Source organism: Anabas testudineus, chromosome 1 (assembly GCF_900324465.2).
Source record: "Anabas testudineus chromosome 1, fAnaTes1.2, whole genome shotgun sequence".
NCBI classification, from domain to species: Eukaryota; Metazoa; Chordata; class Actinopteri; order Anabantiformes; family Anabantidae; genus Anabas; species Anabas testudineus.
In genome coordinates, this window is record NC_046610.1 from 23,508,039 (window position 1) to 23,528,596 (window position 20,558).

The following is a 20,558-nucleotide window of genomic DNA, read 5'->3' on the forward strand; positions in this document are numbered from 1 at the left end:
GCTCAGGTTCTAGGCTTAAAGGAAAGCGACTTAAACGATATTTTGAATACTAAAGGCTAAGACAGACGAAGTGTATATCACTTCTTAAGAACTTATGAAGAGATTTGAATAAGGTGACCCAATAACCATTGATACCTGCAGATGGCAGCAATGCAACATTTTTGGATGCCAGCTGCCTTAAAACCCCAGAGAAGAAGACGAAGGGCGCACAGGTGAGGCTGATCACGATGATTGGTGCTGAGGAGAGTAGAGAGACTGAGACAGCAGGAACAGAAACAGGAACAGAAAGAGGGAAATAGACTAACAGGGTCAGGGATCATGATAAATACACGGGTATTTCACAGGTTTACCCAAATGCTTTCTAGTTCTGATGAACAACCCAGCTGAAATCCTACCTCTTTTAAGACCGCGCTGTTCAGCACAACAGTGAAAGCACCAAACTTCAAACGATCTTGTGTAATAATTGAATGATCTATGACTACCACTAGGCCAGAGGTGAAACATCATCTGAAAAAGGGAATAGAAAGACCTATGTGCAGATTGAAGACAAAGACAGGGAAATATAAAAAGGTAAAAATCATACAACACACATCACATGTGACGGATTCAGTAATGACGTACTTAGTAACGTACTTATATAATCATATGCGTCCTACATAACTGGTAATAATGGCATACAATGAGTTTGCTGTGAGATGAGACAGTCTCATCTCACAGCAAACTCAGAGCTGTGCTCTGATCAAATCAGTTGACCACTGATCATGATATGGTGACATTACACATAGCTCTGTGTGAAGACGTAGGCAATCATTCCAGTGGTAGTAAAACTATATGTCACATTAAGTTAATCATTATCCCCCGAAATGTAGAAGGTAATCTAATGCTTAAATTAAATGCTTAAAGAATTATCAATATGCATTGCGGAGGTACAAAAATTGCTAAATCCTTTCTCCTATATCCATTCACATGCCACCATTGCTTGTAATTAACTTCATGTCTTCTCTCTCCTGTAGTTCTGCAGATATCCTCGGCCTGGAGCTGTATATCTCCAGTTGACCTGCCCGATGTTCTTGCTGCTTGTTGTTTTTGTTGCCTGCTGTTCTTTTCTCTCTCCTCTTTCCACCTACCCCAGCCGGTCGAGGCAGATGGCCGCCCACTGCGAGCCTGGTTCTGCTGGCTAAAGGGAGTTTTTCCTCTCCACTGTTGCCTAAAGCTTGCCCAAATTGGATTGTTGGGTTTTCTGTATCATTTTTTTGTATAATTGTTCTCTATAAAGTCCTAAACCTTAAACACTGCAAAGTGCCTTGAGATAACTTATGTTGTGAATTGGCGCTATAGAAGTAAAACTGAATTGAATAGTATTTGTTAATATGCTTAATTGGACAGAAATCAGTTTTGTCTTTGGTGATGCTTTATTAGCAGATAACTAAACAAGTAGGTGCATAAACAGTAGATTGTCAAAAACATAATGTGACTAAATTGGATACATTGGTATAACAACAAGCAAAATATTCATCATAAAGCTGTCTATTCTCTCAACATTCTCTCACATCAGCAGCTGACTTCAGTCTGACTGTATGACTGATTTAGCAAACTGCTCCTCTGACTCTCCAAGCAGGACCCCATTTCTGGTGTAGAACACCTTGGCCAGAGATGGACTCATCGGGGAGGGTGTGTACTCTTGACACTGGTCCCCACTAAGATTTGGTGCACACTCTACTATGTAGGAGAAGAACAAGGTGCCATGTTTTAACATGCAGCTGTCTGACACTTCTCCTTGATGCAGTTCAAATAAACACTTACCAAGCAGATCACTGTTCCAGTAAGTATCCTTATCATAAACTCTAAATTTAAGTCTGTCTTTCATGTTGATGCTGATTGGTCCAAATTCAAAGGTCTCTGGCCAGTTAGGATTATCATTGTTACTTATAATGATAGTACGCTTCTTCCTGTCACCATAACTAACCTCCACTGAACCATCTGTCTGCGTCCATTTATCACCATACAGACCCTGTGCATAAAGCTTGAATACCTTTAATGTTGCAAGACCTTTCCCAGCAGGACAGCAGTTTGACTTGATGTTCTGATTACTGTTGCAAACACAGTCACAAGGATCCCTTTTGCTGGATCTGTGCCCAATTTGACAAGATTCAGAACATTTCTTCAACACTGCATTTTTCTTGATGTACTTTTCCACCTCTTGCTTCAGTCCAGCACTGGCAGGATGACCTCTTGGCAGTATGGTGTGCAGGGGCTTTATGCTGTATTGCACCACATCAGGTGTGTGTTTCAGTGAGCTGAGCCAGCTGCCATACACAGACGGGTCTGATTGGCCTTGAAACAAGATATCAGCACTGTCGATGTGTCCACCAATGACCTCTGTGTTACGCTCATTATATGTGCTGCTGAAACTTTGGTGAGAGCCCAACTTCTTCTTCTCTGCTTGACAGTGTTTGTACATGGCGTTAATACTGGCAGACTTAGCAAAACTAGCTGAGGCTTCCACTGACAAACAGTCACTGATCGCTGTTGCTGACAGTCCGTTCATTGTAGCCTCACAGGTCCTGACAGAAGTGATGGCTTTTATTTCCCCTCCAAGAGACACTTGTATGATGTAATGTGTACCATATGTGTCGATCAGATTATGATAGAATTCCTCAGTTTTACTTGAATAAGCAGGAAGAGAGTTGACGGCTGATTTAAATTCTTGACTCAGTGGAGGTTTTGTTGCCAGTCTATAGCTGTGAAGCACAGGAAATAAATACATTATTTTCACTTTATCACAGAGTAATTTTATGTACATTATTTATTATTTTGTTTGAAATGAATGTCAACTACCCAGAACACTGCCGAATTAAGCATTTACAGTGTCTATAAAAATAATTTACCCTTCTGGAAGTTTTCATTTTTCAGTGTCTAAGGGTCACTTCAAATTAACTCACCTAAATCATCACCGGTGTAACCCATTAGTTTGAGACGTTACATAATTAATGCAATTGAGATTACTTGTGTGCAGCAAAGATGTTTTAAGCTGTTTTAGTACAATGAAATCTAGGATCCAACTATGCAGGTAAATCAGTATCCTGTTGTTAGTGCACCATGAAAGCCAAAGAACACTGCAAGCGGCTCTCAATGGTTCAAGAATGGTACAAGAAAATGCCAGTAGATCATTTCCAAGTCATTAAATATCCCATATAGTATAGTTAAATAGATCATCAAGTAATGTAAGTAATATGGTGCATTCTGAAAAACTGAGAGACACCTATGATTCCTTTGAAGGAGTTACAGGCCTTTGCCAGAGATGAGAGAGGCTATAGTCACAACAAGTGTTTCCTGAGTTCTTCACCAGTTGAGACTTTATGACCCCAGGTATACAGCCAAAGCCACACATAAAGCAACACGCAGGCCAGACCTCAGTCCAACTTAGTAGTTGTGGTTGAACTTAATGCATCTACTGTATTTAGATTAACTTAAATACTTACATAATCACCTCTTTTCTGTAATATATTTTTAGTAATTTGTGTTTACTTTTACTTTACTGTTTACTTGACGCAGAAGAATCTTCTGCTGCTAAGCATTCTCAAAAAAAAGTGAATTATTTTTACATGATAAATGTTTAATTAAGTATTTGAACAAATACTAAATCGGATTAATTGACCAAACTGTTAGCATATTCCTCTCACTCACCTGTAGAATCTGCAGAAAACAGCATGACGAAAGAAGGTGTAGCGGTCCTTTTTTGACTTCTGAATGCCAAAGGTAGCATCTCTGGAGTGGGACCCTCCAAAACCAACCCCAACAGTGACACTGGCATGTACAGGAATACTGAGGCCGACTTTCCAATCATTTGACACAGATGATGTAGAGTCACGGACAAGAGATTCAACAGAATCATAGACTGTACTGGAGACCTTTAACCTGCACTTGGGGATGACTCTCCAGTCCACCACACCAACGGGGACTTTCTGTTTTTCCTTGTTCATGTAGCTGTTTCTGTACATTCTGCAAGTGCCGTTGCCAAGATTCCATGTTTCAGTGTCGATGACATAGGCGCCTTTCCGCTCCATTGTGACAATGTCGAAACCTTCTCCACCCAGATTGTAAACAGGGACAAAGTGAGCATCTTTACACTCCTCAGGTGTACCAGTTAAGCTTACCCTGGAGGACAGGCACAGAGGACTCCATGCCCACCACAGGAGCATCAGTTGCCACAGCTTAACCATCTGTATGAGAAAGTTAAACAGTGAGAAAACAAAGCAAATATTTAATGTTTGATTTGAATACAAAATTGTAATGAGCAAGAAATAGGAAGAAGTAGATGTAAAAGACTAGTCAGATCAAACTCAGAGGGCTTACCACACTGTGTGTTGGCAGCAGGTCTGTTCGGTGGTTTACAGTGTGTAAGCTATGTTACTGTATAGTGTAGGTGGAATCTTATTAGCCTTTGTGATTCTAAGTTTTGTAATTAACCATCTGCATTTAACCACATCTATAAATGTCACACATACAAATGTGTGACCTATTACTTCCCCCACACCCATGAAGATGTTAAGAGGAAACTTGAATAGTTACTAGAGTAAACTGGAGTTTTGTGATAACAATTATGTCTTGAAATGTCTGGAAATGCCTGTAGTGAATACTTTCTTCCAGAAGAGGCAGGAATATAGGGCAACATATATAAAATTTTTGTTGGATATCAGAGGAAGAGGTACTCAGGTGGACTACGTCTTTGTGATTTAAAAGAGATCAGCAAAGTATTGGTAGGGGACAGTGCAGCCAGACACCACAGGGTTGTTGTGTGTAAAATGAGTATGGTGGTGAGAAAGATGGAGAGGACTAAGGCAGAGCAGAGGATGAAGGATGGAAGAATGGTGTGTAGTTTTTGGGGAGGAGGTGAGACAGGCTCTGGGTGGTCAGAAGGTGTTTTCAGATGACTGGACAACCACAGCTAATGTATTCAGGGAGACAGGTAGGAGGGTGTTGTGTCATTAGGGAAGCAGAAGGAGGACAAGGAGACTTGGTGGTAGAGTGAGGAAGTCCAGTGTGTATACAGAGAAAAAGGTTAGCTAAAAAGAAGTAGGACACTGAGAGGACTGTAGAGAGTGGACAGGAGTACAGGGAGATGCAGTGTAAGGTGAAGGTAGAGGTGGAGAAGGGCAAACAAAGGCCATATGAGAACTTAGTTGGACACTAATGAGGGAGAGGTGGATTTGTACAGCTTGGCGAGGTAAAGCTGTAGAGATGGGAAGGATGTACAGGGTATTTAAAGATAGGAGTGTGTTGTGAGGCGCCAGGTCCAAGTCCATAGCATGTCACTCATCAGTAGCTTATTAAAGAAGTACAGTGGATACATTTTTGAAAACTTATGGGTAAACTTAATATCATGTGGGCTGGGACTTGAGAAGGAGAGAAAGCGAGCGTGAGAGTGTAACTTGAGTATCAGTTGCATCTGAACGCTACAGCCTAGAGGCGATAAGTTAGAGGGAAGTGAGATTAACAGGTTTTTCTGACTCGTGCCTCATCTGCTCAAGGTTTTCTGCTCCTAGTCACATTAGCTGCTTCTAGCACCAAACATCAGAGTTTCCTACCGATTGAAGTCAGATTCTTAAGTTTGCGGTCAAATGGAATTGTTGGTTGAGTAGTTGCCAGATTTCAACCATGCAGAAGAATTCATGGAATATAAAAATTCTATTCTATTTGGAGCTCATGCACAAAGTCTGCTACATATACTGTATATACTCTTCCTACTTTCCCACTGCTTTGTGTCTTTGTGGAGTGAGATGACCACTCCCACTACTTGAACCATAACTGAGACCAACTGTGACTATTGTCTTTGGACACTTTTACCTCGTGTTGCATTGCCCTCTTTCTCTTGTCTTAATAAGAAGATATTATGTTTGTTTGTTTTGATTGCACTCTTCTGCTATTATTTTTACAACTCATATGTTTGGCTTGTGTGTTTCACTCATTTACACTTATGAACGTAGGAATAATATCTTTATGCTCCTCATTTCGACTGCACGAGATGAACTAACCAGATGTAAGTAAATGGGCTACACACAACATTGAACTTCCTGGAACTTCCCTTTAACTAAACTTGCTGGGTAAAGTTGTTGAGTTCTTGTTTGCTTTACCACTTTGTTTTCCTTCTTGTGTTCATTGCTATTTACACCCATATGTTTTCACTATGTGCACTGTTATGGGGGACAAAAGTCGTCCTACCTACTGTAACAGTTTGCAGGTGATAGCCCCACAAGGAGCTACCCCTTTATCTGGTAAGTTCCTAGAATATGATTTATGACTACCTCCTGAGGAGTGTTGACGCTGGTGCTCCCAGAAAAGCTCCCAGAATGTGTCCCTAGAGTAGGCAGAGGGCAGTGGCACCAAAAGCAGAACCTGAAAGCGGAGTTATGGTTTACTCGATTCCTCTAGTTGAAAAGCCCTGGATCGGGCCGAAACAGGTCCAGCTATGGGTAGGCAGTTAGCAGCAAAAATAGCGAGGCCAAAAAGGTAAAAGAAAAAATCGTAACTAAATGTCAACAGACTATAGGCTCGCACAAAATCTTTTTAGGTATAGAACTATTAATAATATAATAATAATTAATAAAACACCATTGATGCTAACCCGATTATTCACTTTCATGCTCACAAGTGTCAGCAAAACTCACAGAATGGAATGAGATTGTGAGAAAAATTTTCTATCTAGAAATATAGAAAAGAACTGTATTTAAAGAAAACCAGTCATAACTCCAATTCGGACATCAGCTTGTTTCTTTGTTTTTCTTAGGCTGGTTTTTTACATGAATTCTTTTTTTGCAATGTAGAGATGCAATGAATGTTAGCTAATCTTCTACTTGTAGATGGGAAAATGTCTTACTGGGTTAGCTCTGTAATATAATAGATTGGTAATATGTTCAGAGCTTGAACTGCCTCTCATGTATTGCTTGCAGCAATAGGTTGCACCTGATCATGGCCAAGATAAATACTGAAAATGGATGAACTGTATGTATGCCTAATGAGAAGTAGCCGCTGAAGGATGAGTTTCTTGCATTCAATCAGTCAGAATTCATATGACACCCATCATTAGAATCAAAATCTTTAGTTTAACTCTGTGTTTAGAGGTTTACAACAAGCACAGAGCAATATTTTACAAAAGCACATCACACGTCTGTCAAAGATCAAGCAAACACGGATTGTGGCTGTGTGGCTGGCTCTGTTGCTATATAAATGTGTTGCACAAGTGATTAGCCATTGCAATGCATCTGTTGTAATTCACAGATTGTAGTGCTTTGTGGTGCTGGCATTTATCACATTGTAAATGTGTTTTTGCTTCTGTTTTAACTGATGATAAAATGTAAAAAACAATGTGATTTGAGTCAAATTGTGTCCAGGATTATAATTTAAAACATATTAATGAGCCAACAACTCTGAGCATAAGTGGTCATCATAAAAACAGAATCCCAGAATGGACAAAAATACTGCTATTCTAATTTGTATAGAATTATTGTGCAGACATTGACTGGCATACAAGAAAAAAAAAAGTGTGAATATGCATACTTACTCCCTACTTACAGCTTTTTTATAACAACACTTAGTTTTTTAGGTGGTTAACATGCACAGGACATTGGGCAAGACTGATGCTCCCTTTGCAAGTGCAGCACTAGCTTCAGTTGGTAACCAAATGCGAAAGTACCAGCACAGCAAGTATTTACTATAATAAATAATAATAATAATAGATTTATTTATAGAGCACTTTTCTAAAGATATGTTACAAAGTGCTTCACAAGAGAGACAAAAAACACAAGTAGCCCAACAAGATCAACTTGAGCAAGCACTAGGCAAACAGTGGAGAGGAAAAACTCCCCCTAGGTGAAGAAACCTCCAGCAGAACCAGGCTCAAGTTAAATGGCCATCTGCCTCGACCGGCTGGGGTGCAGGAAACAGTAATACAAACAGAACAATAATACAAACACAACTCACAACACCTACCGCATCAGTCCTTGGGAAGACCAGTTCCAACATAAAGACATTGTAATCTAATGGAGAGTCTTCCCAAGGACAGATTTGTTTTAGTTTACAGAAGATTGCAAAAGGCTCGCCGGTAGAGGTACGTTTTAAGGTGAGATTTAACAGATGTTACTGAGTCAGTTAATCTTATTTCCTCGGGTAAGCTGTTCCAGAGTTTAGGGGCTCTAACTGAAAAGGCTCTGTCACCTCTAGTTGTCATTCTGACATCAGGGACATACAGAAGATTTCTACCAGAGGATCTCAGCCTACATGCAGGCTCATAATCCTGTAAAAGCTGGGATAAATAGCTGGGGAAAAGGCCATGCAGCTGTATGGGAATTACATAGTGAAAGAATCAAATCTTGCATTGTTCAGAAGAACAGTGTAGTTTGATTAAAAAGTTGATTGGAGCGGGGAACCTTGTTGAAGAATCATGAAGTGGAATAACAGCTGAAAGGTGCCACAAGTCGATTGACTCCATGCCACACAGATGTGAAGCATTTATAAAAAACTGTGGTCACACAACTAAATATTAGTTTAGTGATTCACAGGATTGCTAAATCGTAGAAACAAAAGCGTGTACAAAATAGTTTTGACACTACTGTTTTTTTTTAACACACCCCTTTGAACTAATTGCCTAATTTCACAGCCTTAAGCATGTGCATATCATGAATACTGGGTCTTATTCATTTTCTGAGAATCTACTGCACCTACTGGTAACTTGTTTGCCATGTAGCAATAATAAATATACTAAAAACCTGGATTATTTTGGTTAGTCACATTGTACTGCTATTATTTATAACATAACTGTATAGGTACAGGGCAGAACAACAATGAATCCAGCAGGCTATAATTCTTGGTCAGGGGCAATCCAGGTCATACACAGTGAGAAGGTTCAAAGGGAAGTCCAGCAGGCAAAATCCACAACAGAATAGACAGTCTGTAAACTGTTCAACGTGCCCAGGTGAAGTTAATCTTGTAGCTGATCAGTCTCTGTTTAATTAGGAAGGGGTCAGGTCATTGATCTTACATGTATGGGCCATGTGGAACCTTATTTTTCCACTGTATCTCTATCAATCAGTTCCTGGTCAGCGTTTGGATAGTTTCCTTCCTCCTTCCAGTCCTTGTCAAATACTCTACTCTCCTTTTCTTGCACCAGAAGAAGGGATGAGCCAGGCATTCTTCTACTCCAGGCCTCTCCTTTGGTTCTTATCAATCATCCACTCAACGGTCTAAAGTGTACCTCCCGTAGTAAACGTCAAGAACAACAATAGCAACAGCTATAACAACAACAGTAATAATGTTGTTGGCTAGATGGCCAATGATAACAAGAGAAAGGAGAAAGAGAAAAAATTGGGAATGAAGGTAATAAAATTTTTAGGGATTTGTGGGAACATGTGTGAAAAGTGTGCAGCTTCCGCCCCCAGACGTCTTATAATAACATCATTTAAGAACGTTTTCCATGTTTTATTTAAAGCAGATATATTGTTTTTATATATAAAACCTACAGTGCTAGTGGAATTATTTACTGGTTCCCATTTTTCCAGGCAGAACTGCTTTACCTCTGTAATATCCTTTAGACATCTAGACTCAAAAAAGCTAACTAGAGACAAGTGTTAGCATAAGTAATAATAATGAGAAAATTTGTTTGGAGGTGTGGACTAGAGCTACTTTGACTGACAAACGCTCAAACCTTTTGAGTTTGCTTCACACAAGAAGACTTATGTGAGCCTTGCCTGGCACTAAAACACTGAACTAGCAGTGTGTCTATGGCAGGACACCACACAGGAAGCAGCTGCTTACTAAAAGTTGCATTGCAATAAATAATTGCTGCACACCTGAAGTTTGGCAAAGTGCACGTCGACACACAGCATTACATTTAGCGTAAGAAGGACACAGCATATCATTATAAAAACATCTTCCCGAACATGAAGTATGGTGGTGGAAACATCATAATTTGGGCCTGCTTTGATGTATCAGGACCTGGCCAGCTTTTAGGGATTAAAGGAAAGATGAATTCCCAATCAAAGAATTCTTCAAGATAATGTGAGACTGTCGTTACATCAGCTGAAACTCTGTAGTTGGCTGATTCTACAGGACAATGATCTACACCAAAGCAAGGCCACAACAGAATGGCTTTAGAAAAACAAAATCCTCTTGGAGTGAAGTTGGAGCACAGACCTCAACCCAAAAAAGATACTATGGAACGACGTCAAGAAAGCACCACACATTAAATGTCTAAAGAATATTACAGAGCTAAAGCAGTTCTGCCTGGAAGAATGGGAACATTTATGGTTGTTCTCAATAAAGTACATTTTTGTTTTATGATAAATTAATGCAGAAAACCATTATTATTTATTTTAATATTAATAATCAATATTATTAGCTCCAATCATATTATTATTGTAAATATGCAGTGGTACACATAAATCACAAGATTGCAAAGTATTTATTAACACATGACATCAGACAAACACCTGTTTTGTCTTTGCAAATGCTTTATTGGCAGATTTTCTAAATAACAAGAAACTGGCATAAATGTGCATTATCCAACATATATAGAAAACTGGCAACATGTGTAATTATTGTTAAACAAAGAAAGATATGTAAGCGCAACAGTGTTATTGACTTCAAGCAAGATATTAATAATAAAACAAAATACTTATTTTCATCATTCCCACTCACATCAGCAGCTGACCTCAGTCTGACTGTATGACTGATTTAGCAAACTGCTCCTCTGACTCTCCAAGCAGGACCCCATTTCTGGTGTAGAACACCTTGGCCAGAGAGGGACTCATGGGGGAGGGTGTGTACTCTTGACACTGGTCCCCACTAAGACTTGGTGCACACTCTACTATGTAGGAGAAGAACAAGGTGCCATGTTTTAACATGCAGCTGTCTGACACTTTTCCTTCATGCAGTTCAATTGAACACTCACCAAGCAGATCACTGTTCCAGTAAGTATCCTCATCATAAACTCTAAATTTAAGTCTGTCTTTCATGTTGATGCTGATTGGTCCAAATTCAAAGGTCTCTGGCCATTTGGGATTATCATTGTTACTTATAATGATAGTACGCTTCTTCCTGTCACCATAACTAACCTCCACTGAACCATCTGTCTGCGTCCATTTATCACCATACAGACCCTGTGCATAAAGCTTGAATACCTTTAATGTTGCAAGACCTTTCCCAGCAGGACAGCAGTTTGACTTGACGTTCTGATTACTGTTGCAAACACAATCACAAGGATCCCTTTTGCTGGATCTGTGCCCAATTTGACAAGATTCAGAACATTTCTTCAACACTGCATTTTTCTTGATGTACTTTTCCACCTCTTGCTTCAGTCCAGCACTGGCAGGATGACCTCTTGGCAGTATGGTGTGCAGGGGCTTTATGCTGTATTGGACCACATCAGGTGTGTGTTTCAGTGAGCTGAGCCAGCTGCCATACACAGACGGGTTTGATTGGCTTTGAAACAAGATATCAGCACTGTCGATGTGTCCACCAATGACCTCTGTGTTACGCTCATTATATGTGCTGCTGAAACTTTGGTGAGAGCCCAACGTCTTCTTTTTAGCTTGACAGTGTTTGTACATGGCGTTAATACTGGCAGAATTAGCAAAACTAGCTGAGGCTTCCACTGACAAACAGTCACTGATCTCTGTTGCTGACAGTCCGTTCATGGTAGCCTGACAGGTCCTGACAGAAGTGATGGCTTTTATTTCCCCTCCAAGAGACACTTTTATGATGTAATGTGTACCATATGTGTCGATCAGATTACGATAGAATTCCTCAGTTTTACGTGAATAAGCAGGAAGAGAGTTGACGGCTGATTTAAATTCTTGACTCAGTGGAGGTTTTGTTGCCAGTCTATAGCTGTGAAGCACAGAGAGTAATGGTTAATATCTTTGTAGAGATCCATTCACTTTGACATGAAGGAGTATTTTTCTCCTGATCACTGTCAAAAAATCTAAATAAATTAAAAATAAATAATGAGTAATTAATACAGAAATTAATACATTTTACAGTTTAAATATTGTATTACAAATAGTGGAAGTTCATAGTTAATGATCAGAAGACTAGTATCTTTCCTCATACTCACCTGTAGAATCTGCAGAAAACAGCGTGACGAAAGAAGTTGTAGCGGTCTTGTTTTGACTTTTGCATGCCAAAGGTAGCATCTCTGGAGTGGGACCCTCCAAAACCAACCCCAACAGTGACACTGGCATGTACAGGAATACTGAGGCCGACTTTCCAATCATTTGACACAGACGATGTGGAGTCATTGACAAGGGATTCAACAGAATCATAGACTGTACTGGAGACCTTTAAGCTGCACTTGGGGAGGGTTCTCCAGTCCACCACACCAACGGGGACTTTCTGTTTTTCCCTGTTCATGTAACTGTTTCTGTACATTTTGCAAGTGCCGTTGCCAAGATTCCATGTTTCAGTGTCGATGACATAGGCGCCTTTCCGCTCCATTGTGACAATGTCGAAACCTTCTCCACCCAGATTGTAACCAGGGACAAAGTGAGCATCTTTACACTCCTGAGGTGTACCAATGAAGCTTACAGTGGAGGACAGGCACAGAGGACTCCATGCCCACCACAGGAGCATCAGTTGCCACAGCTTAACCATCTGTATGAGAAAGTTCAACAGTGAGAAAACAAAGCAAATATTGAATGTTTAATTTCAATATAAAATGGAGGAAACCGGGAAAATTAGTAAGGCAGAGAAAGAAGTAGACGTGAAAGATTATTAAAATCAAACTCACGGGTCTTACCACACTGTGATTGTTAACAGCCATGTCTGATCAGTTGCTTACAACATGTGAGCAGTGTTCACTTATGTTAGAAGCTGGGGTCTGATTAGCTTTTGCGACTGTCACACATTTTATAGCTAACCATGTGCATTGAAGCAGTTTCCTTGACATGCATTAAAAATGTGTGACATTTTTACTTCCTTGTTTGTTTCCAGTTGAAAAAGCTGAAAAATAAATTATGTCGTGGAGACAAGAATCTGTTGAATGTGAGCATAAATTTAAAGGTAATGAAATAGGATTAGGAAGAAGTAGATGCAAATTAGTACTGAAATTAAACTAACCCTTAGACTTACGTACTGTGTATGTCTACAGTCAGGTCTGTTCAAAGTTTCCACTTTGTTATCCTTTTGGAGTCTAGGACGTAGCATAAATACAAGTGATGTAAATCATTGCAGCCAATTTCTGTAGAAAGTGCCAGCTCTTTCCTAGTTTTTGTTTGATGGTGATGGACCAAGCAAAAGCACACACAGCGAGGCACGCACAAGATTGAATGAAGGTGGCATTGCATTTTTCTGATTATTTTCATAAGTTTTTGTCATATGACACTGCTTTACTTGCTGAGTATACTAGGGAATAGGGGGAGGGGTGAACTGAGCTGAAAAATGGGAGAGAAAAAACGCCACTAAGTGGACAAGGAAAATAATTTTTGAGGCCTGTGTTGTAATTAATTGTATGTAGTTTGATTTTAGCACAGTTTACCTGTTTATAGGTCTATCTTTTACACTTAACCGGATTCCGAAAACACTTGGAATGTCAGACTTGTGCTCCATGTTTTGTGTTACTCATGTTTTGGGGACCTAAATCTTTTTATACATCGAGGACACTTGACTTGCTTTTGGGAACATTAAATTACAGAGTGGAGGCTTAGTTGAAAGTTAGTTTTAGAGTCACGAGACAATCGTTGGCAGCATTTTGTTTCTTTGTTTTCTTTTGGTCATTTTTGTTGTTCTCTGAGGTGGATTAGCCTGCCCTCTCTCAATATCTAAAGTACGGCTCGTGAAGTTTTACCCTGTTTTACAGTGGAAATAATTATTCTAGTGTTGTCAATATTGTCAGTGTGGAGGTGAATGTTGCCAGATTAAGCAGAGACATGAGATTTTTCTGTGTCTCACCTTAGTGTTATTTCTAATTGATGTTTTGCATATCCTAAGTTAGTGTTTTCTATGGTTTATTATCTAATTGCAGTGCTTAAAGAGTGTGTGCGAGAATCAGTGTACTTCATCTAAATGTCCCTGTCACAATTAAGGGGAAGGGACGAGGCAGGGATGAACGAGAACTAGATTTATTTACAGAACATTACATAAAATGGGGAACTGAGGGGGGTGTCAACTGACACTACAACAAGCTGACAAAAAACATAAAGACAAAGTAACAACATAAAACTACCATTATGGCTGAAAACAAAGTGACAAAACAAGAACCCAAAGTACAACAAAAAATCACTGCTCAATGGCAGGCAAACAACAAGACTGAGGAGGATGGCTAGGAGCAGGAGTAGGGGCAGGACTGATAGCAGGCCAGTAGCAGGAGCAGGGCTGGTAGCAGGTTGGGAAACAATGATGATCTGGCAGTGAGGAGAGAATTAAGGAGCGTTTTTGTAGGGAGAGGGGAACACAGGTGGAGTCAATGTGCCATCAATGACTGGGAGAACAGGTAGACAAGTGGCTGGTGGGTGGAGGCCAGGGGGAGAGGGAGAGGAAGAACTAGGGAAAATCCAAAGCTGGCTGGGTGCCAGGCTGAAACAGTGACAGTCCCGCTCATTACCTGCCATAGTCACTGAAATTGTGAGTTCTATTGTCACATCTTTATATTTTTAGACATGTACCTTATTGACCTTAGTGAAATAAAAATTGTTGAATTTTAGGTTTAATAAATTACAACTTAGGGGTACATTGTTTGCCTCTGTCTTTCTTTTACGGCCTGGTGTATCTTTCAAATCTGTGGAGTTAGGCTTAACTTTTTTCTACCATCGAGAAGAAACATCGAAATTTGGGCTTGCGTAAATGCATCAGGGCCTGGCCAGCTTATAGGGATTGAAGGGAAAAAGAATTCCCAAGTGTATCAAAAAAATCTTAAAGATAATGTGAGACTGTCAGCTGAAACTCTGTAGAAGTTGGCTGATGCTACAGGACAATGATCCTCTCCAAAGCAAGTCCAAAACAGATGGAGAAAAACAAACAAAATCCTCCTTTTGGAGTGGCCAAGTTGGAGCACAGACCTCAACCCAAAAGAAATGCTACGTATTGACTTTAAAAAAGCACCACACATTGAATGTCTAAATAATATTACAAAGTAAATAATTCCACATACTTTTTCCACTAGCACAGAGGTTTTAATGGTTGTTCTCAAATAGGTGTTATTATTTTATGCACTTTATATTTGTTAATAATCTTGACTTAGATTTTTAAGTTTTATGACAAATTAATGCAGAAATCCATGAAATTATTTATAATTTTACTATTATTATAGCAGTGGTACACAAAAATCACAAGATTGCAAAGTATTTATTAACACATGACATCAGACAAACACCTGTTTTGTCTTTGCAAATGCTTTATTGGCAGATTTTCTAAATAACAAGAAACTGGCATAAATGTGCATTATCCAACATATATAGATTAAAATAAAAACAAAACGGGCAACATGTGTAATTATTGTTAAACAGAAAAAGATATGTAAGCACAGCAGTGTTATTGACTACAAGCAAGATATTAATAATAAAACAAAATACTTATTTTCATCATTCCCTCTTACATCAGCAGCTGACCTCAGTCTGACTGTATGACTGATATAGCAACCTGCTCCTCTGACTCTCCAAGCAGGACCCCATTTCTGGTGTAGAACATCTTGGCCAGAGAGGGACTCATCGGGGAGGGTGTGTACTCTTGACACTGGTCCCCACTAAGACTTGGTGCACACTCTACTATGTAGGAGAAGAACAAGGTGCCATGTTTTAACATGCAGCTGTCTGACACTTTTCCTTCATGCAGTTCAATTGAACATTCACCAAGCAGATCACTGTTCCAGTAAGTATCCTCATCATAAACTCTAAATTTAAGTCTGTCTTTCATGTTGATGCTGATGGATCCAAATTCAAAGGTCTCTGGCCATTTAGGATTATCATTGTTACTTATAATGATAGTACGCTTCTTCTGCTCACCATAACTAACCTCCACTGAACCATCTGTCTGCGTCCATTTATCACCATACAGACCCTGTGCATAAAGCTTGAATACCTTTAATGTTGCAAGACCTTTCCCAGCAGGACAACAGTTTGACTTGATGTTCTGATTACTGTTGCAAACACAGTCACAAGGATCCCTTTTGCTGGATCTGTGCCCAATTTGACAAGATTCAGAACATTTCTTCAACACTGCATTTTTCTTGATGTACTTTTCCACCTCTTGCTTCAGTCCAGCACTGGCAGGATGACCTCTTGGCAGTATGGTGTGCAGGGGCTTTATGCTGTATTGGACCACATCAGGTGTGTGTTTCAGTGAGCTGAGCCAGCTGCCATACACAGACGGGTCTGATTGGCTTTGAAACAAGATATCAGCACTGTCGATGTGTCCACCAATGACCTCTGTGTTACGCTCATTATATGTGCTGCTGAAACTTTGGTGAGAGCCCAACGTCTTCTTTTTAGCTTGACAGTGTTTGTACATGGCGTTAATACTGGCAGACTTAGCAAAACTAGCTGAGGCTTCCACTGACAAACAGTCACTGATCTCTGTTGCTGACAATCCGTTCATGGTAGCCTCACAGGTCCTGACAGAAGTGATGGCTTTTATTTCCCCTCCAAGAGACACTTTTATGATGTAATGTGTACCATATGTGTCGATCAGATTACGATAGAATTCCTCAGTTTTACGTGAATAAGCAGGAAGAGAGTTGACGGCTGATTTAAATTCTTGACTCAGTGGAGGATTTGTTGCCAGTCTATAGCTGTGAAGCACAGAGAGTAATGGTTAATAACTTTGTAGAGATCCATTCACTTTGACATGAAGGAGTATTTTTCTCCTGATCACTGTCAAAAAATCTAAATAAATTAAAAATAAATAACGAGTACTTATAAAAGGAATTAATACATTTTACAGTTTAAATATTGTATTACAAATAGTGGAAGTTCGTAGTTAATGATCAGAAGACTAGTATCTTTCCTCATACTCACCTGTAGAATCTGCAGAAAACAGCGTGACGAAAGAAGTTGTAGCGGTCTTGTTTTGACTTTTGCATGCCAAAGGTAGCATCTCTGGAGTGGGACCCTCCAAAACCAACCCCAACAGTGACACTGGGATCTACAGGAATTTCAAGGCCGACTTTCCAATCATTTGACACAGATGATGTGGAGTCATTGACAAGAGATTCAACAGAATCATAGACTGTACTGGAGACCTTTAAGCTGCACTTGGGGAGGGTTCTCCAGTCCACCACACCAACGGGGACTTTCTGTTTTTCCCTGTTCATGTAGCTGTTTCTGTACATTTTGCAAGTGCCGTTGCCAAGATTCCATGTTTCAGTGTCGATGACATAGGCGCCTTTCCGCTCCATTGTGACAATGTCGAAACCTTCTCCACCCAGATTGTAACCAGGGACAAAGTGAGCATTTTCACACTCCTGTGGTGTACCAGTTAAGCTTACCCTGGAGGACAGGCACAGAGGACTCCATGCCCACCACAGGAGCATCAGTTGCCACAGCTTAATCATCTGTATGAGAAAGTTGAGAAACGGTGAGAAAAAAAAAATATGTTAAACAAAGCAAACTTTGAATGTTAAATTTCAATATAAAATTGATCAAACTAAGAAAATTTGAAAGGATTATAAAAAAGTAGATATGAAAGATTATTAAGATCAAACTCAGAGGTCTTACCACACTTTGTCTGTTAACAGCCAGGTCTGATCAGTTTCTTACAACATGTGTGCAGTGTTCACTTATGGTAGGAACTAGGGTCTTATTAGCTTTTTTGATTGTCACACATTTTATAATTAACCGTGTGCACTGAAGCAGTATTTTAGACATGCATTAAAAATGTGTGACATTTGTACTTCCTTCAAACTCAGTTGAGGTGATAAGATCTAACCTAAATGGGGTAAGTGGGCAGGCGCAAGCCGTGCAGCAGCCGGTTGTAGTTGTTCTCTTCCTTGTGATGTCTTTCTTCTATTTACTTTTCTTATCTTAGTATTAGATTAGAGTTTTTAATCTCTGTGTTTTACTTTTGGATTCACAGGAGCATCAGCTGCCACATCCCTATCATCTGTATGAGAAAGTTGAAAAATAAATTATATGTCGTGGAGACTCAACTCAACTCAACTCAACTCAACTCAACTCAACTCAACTCAACTCAACTTTATTTATAAAGCACTTTAAAAACAGCCTTGGCTGACCAAAGTGCTGTACACAGCTAGTCAAAAGAAAAACAAGCAATTAGGATGATACTTAAAACAATTAATAATAAATAAGATGACAACAAAAACAAAAGAATAAAACAAAGGAACAAACGCAGAGTCTTCATGCTGAATTAAAAGCCAGGGAATAAAAATAAGTCTTCAAGTTTTAAAAATGGACAAAGAAGGTGCCTGCCTAATGTGCAGAGATGTAATAATAAAGGCATGGATTACTGTTTCAAAGTGCTGCCGTGTAACAAAAGGCTTTACCTTAGCCAGCTGCCTAAGGTGGAAAAAAACAGACTTTACAACTGCACTAATTTGACGATCCAATTTAAGATCACAGTCCATCTTAAAACCTAAGTTTGACACAATCTGCTTCTCAAACTGTGCCAAAGGGCCCAGGTCAACCAGGGAGGGTTTACCAAAGCCATTTGGACCGATCAACATCACCTCGGTTTTTTTATCGTTAAACTTGGGCCATCCACTCCTTAATATCATCAATGCAAGACAGAAGTGATTTTATGCAGAAGTCATCACTTTTCTTGAGTGGCATGTAGATTTGACTGTCATCAGCATAAGGATGAAAGGAAATACCATGCTTCCTTAGGATAGAACCCAAAGGAAGTAGGTAAAGGGAAGAAAGGAGAGGCCCTAAAATTGACCCTTGAGGAACTCCATATAACAGGGGAGCTAAAGATGATTCAGAACCAGCAAGGTTCACACTTATGGTTCTGTCCGCCAAATAGGACCTAAACCATTTCAAGGCAGTACCATGAATACCCACCAGATGCTGCAGCCGAGATAATAAAATATTATGGTCCACAGTATCAAAAACAGCAGTTAGATCCAGCAAAACAAGGATCACAAAATCACCAGCATCACTTGCCTCATTAAAAACCCTTAGCAATGCTGACTCTGTGCTATGCAGGGTTTTAAAACCAGATTTAAAAACCTCTAAAAACTAAAAAAAGATTTCAACTGCGCATAAACAATTTTCTCTAGGATTTTAGAGATAAAAGGCAGCTTGGAGATGGGAAATTAGCCAACTCAGTGTGGTCGAGACCTGGTTTCTTAAGCAGGGGTTGTATCACTGCATGTTTGAAATTTGTCGGGACAACACCTGAAGTCAGGCTACCGTTTATAATGGACAAAACCAACTGCCCTATACTGGGGACTCTTTTGAAGAGTTGCAGAGCTAAAATGGAAATTTTTAATGTTTCAGTGAGCATATTTGTGGTTGTTATCTATATAAAAAAAAAACAAGACAAGCCCTGACTTTTCCTTTTGCTGCTATGTTTTGGTGATGGGTGTAATTAGACTTCAGTAAGCAGGTAAAGTGAAATGCCATTAGATTTTCATACAACATATATACCAAGGAAAGCACAGTACAGTTTGTGTATGTAGGCCTACAGAATAAACGTTGTTTTCTTTCAAGTCTGTCACAGTATGTTAAGTTCATTACTTTAACTGAGCTCTCTCTCAGGTTTATAATGTCTCTTGTTTTCTTACCTTTCCTATTTTTGTTTAAATAATTTCACCTCTCCTGCCCTTTCCTAAGGGTGGGTTAAAGGGAGCTTATAAAGGAACAGGGACAGACAGGTGAAACAAATTAGTAATTAGTGAGCCGGCGACTGGAGGGAGAGGAAGTCCAAATATGAGTATGCAGGAAGTGGATGGAGAGTGAGGTGAAACCAACAAAAACAAAACCAATGAAATGGAGACAAAGGGAGGAACTGTATCATGTGCACATTTACATACAGGACAATGCTGTGAATGTCCTTCAGTGGTCCAGCCAAAGCCAAGACTTAATCGCAATTGAACATCTCTTGAGAGAGAAAATAGCTGTGCATCAATGCACTGCAAGGGGAGAATGGGAATAACTGCCCAAAAATATGTGTCCAAAGATTGTAGCATCATACTAAAAAAGACTTAAGACTCTAATTGGTGCTAAAGGTACATAGTGAGGAATCTTCTGTATGATTTCTCATGGTGGTCTGGGAGTCTCAACATGCAGATTCAGCATTTCAACAAAGTATTAAGCAACATACATATCGTGATATACAGTCAATACAGTGAAATACAGTGAACTAAATCCATTTTGGAATGAGGCTGTAACATAACAAATAGTAGAAAAAATTAAGGGCAGTTCTCTTGTTTTATTGATGTTGACCTGAAGGTCCCAAATCTGTCAACAAAGCTGTCCACTGTTCTGTACTCTGTGATGTCTCCAACATGAGTACTTAATACAACAGCAACGTTATCAGAAAAGGTGGCAGATAGCAGGGTTGTACCAGACGTCTGAGGTATACAGGGTGAAAAGGAATGGACACAGAAATGTGTC

The 20,558-nt window shown here is 39.6% G+C and overlaps 3 protein-coding genes across 3 annotated transcripts; all 3 read right to left on the bottom strand.

The window, feature by feature from the left end:
- Positions 1–1,450: 1,450 nt before the first annotated feature.
- LOC113162215 (perforin-1-like) lies at positions 1,451–4,426 on the bottom strand. The gene is made up of 3 exons (XM_026360248.1): positions 4,357–4,426; positions 3,688–4,223; positions 1,451–2,741 (listed from the first exon to the last, which is right to left on the bottom strand). Exons 2-3 carry the CDS (start codon positions 4,221–4,223, stop codon positions 1,565–1,567), a joined length of 1,713 nt encoding a protein of 570 aa, XP_026216033.1. The 5' UTR covers positions 4,357–4,426; the 3' UTR covers positions 1,451–1,564.
- A 6,109-nt stretch (positions 4,427–10,535) lies between these two features.
- On the bottom strand, positions 10,536–12,648 carry LOC113162237 (perforin-1-like). The gene is made up of 2 exons (XM_026360271.1): positions 12,110–12,648; positions 10,536–11,883 (listed from the first exon to the last, which is right to left on the bottom strand). The coding sequence occupies exons 1-2, from the start codon at positions 12,643–12,645 to the stop codon at positions 10,707–10,709; spliced, it is 1,713 nt and encodes a 570-aa protein (XP_026216056.1). The 5' UTR covers positions 12,646–12,648; the 3' UTR covers positions 10,536–10,706.
- Positions 12,649–15,394: 2,746 nt separating this feature from the next.
- Positions 15,395–17,757, bottom strand: LOC113161232 (perforin-1-like). The gene is made up of 3 exons (XM_026358704.1): positions 17,700–17,757; positions 17,001–17,536; positions 15,395–16,774 (listed from the first exon to the last, which is right to left on the bottom strand). The coding sequence occupies exons 2-3, from the start codon at positions 17,534–17,536 to the stop codon at positions 15,598–15,600; spliced, it is 1,713 nt and encodes a 570-aa protein (XP_026214489.1). The 5' UTR covers positions 17,700–17,757; the 3' UTR covers positions 15,395–15,597.
- Positions 17,758–20,558: the final 2,801 nt, after the last annotated feature.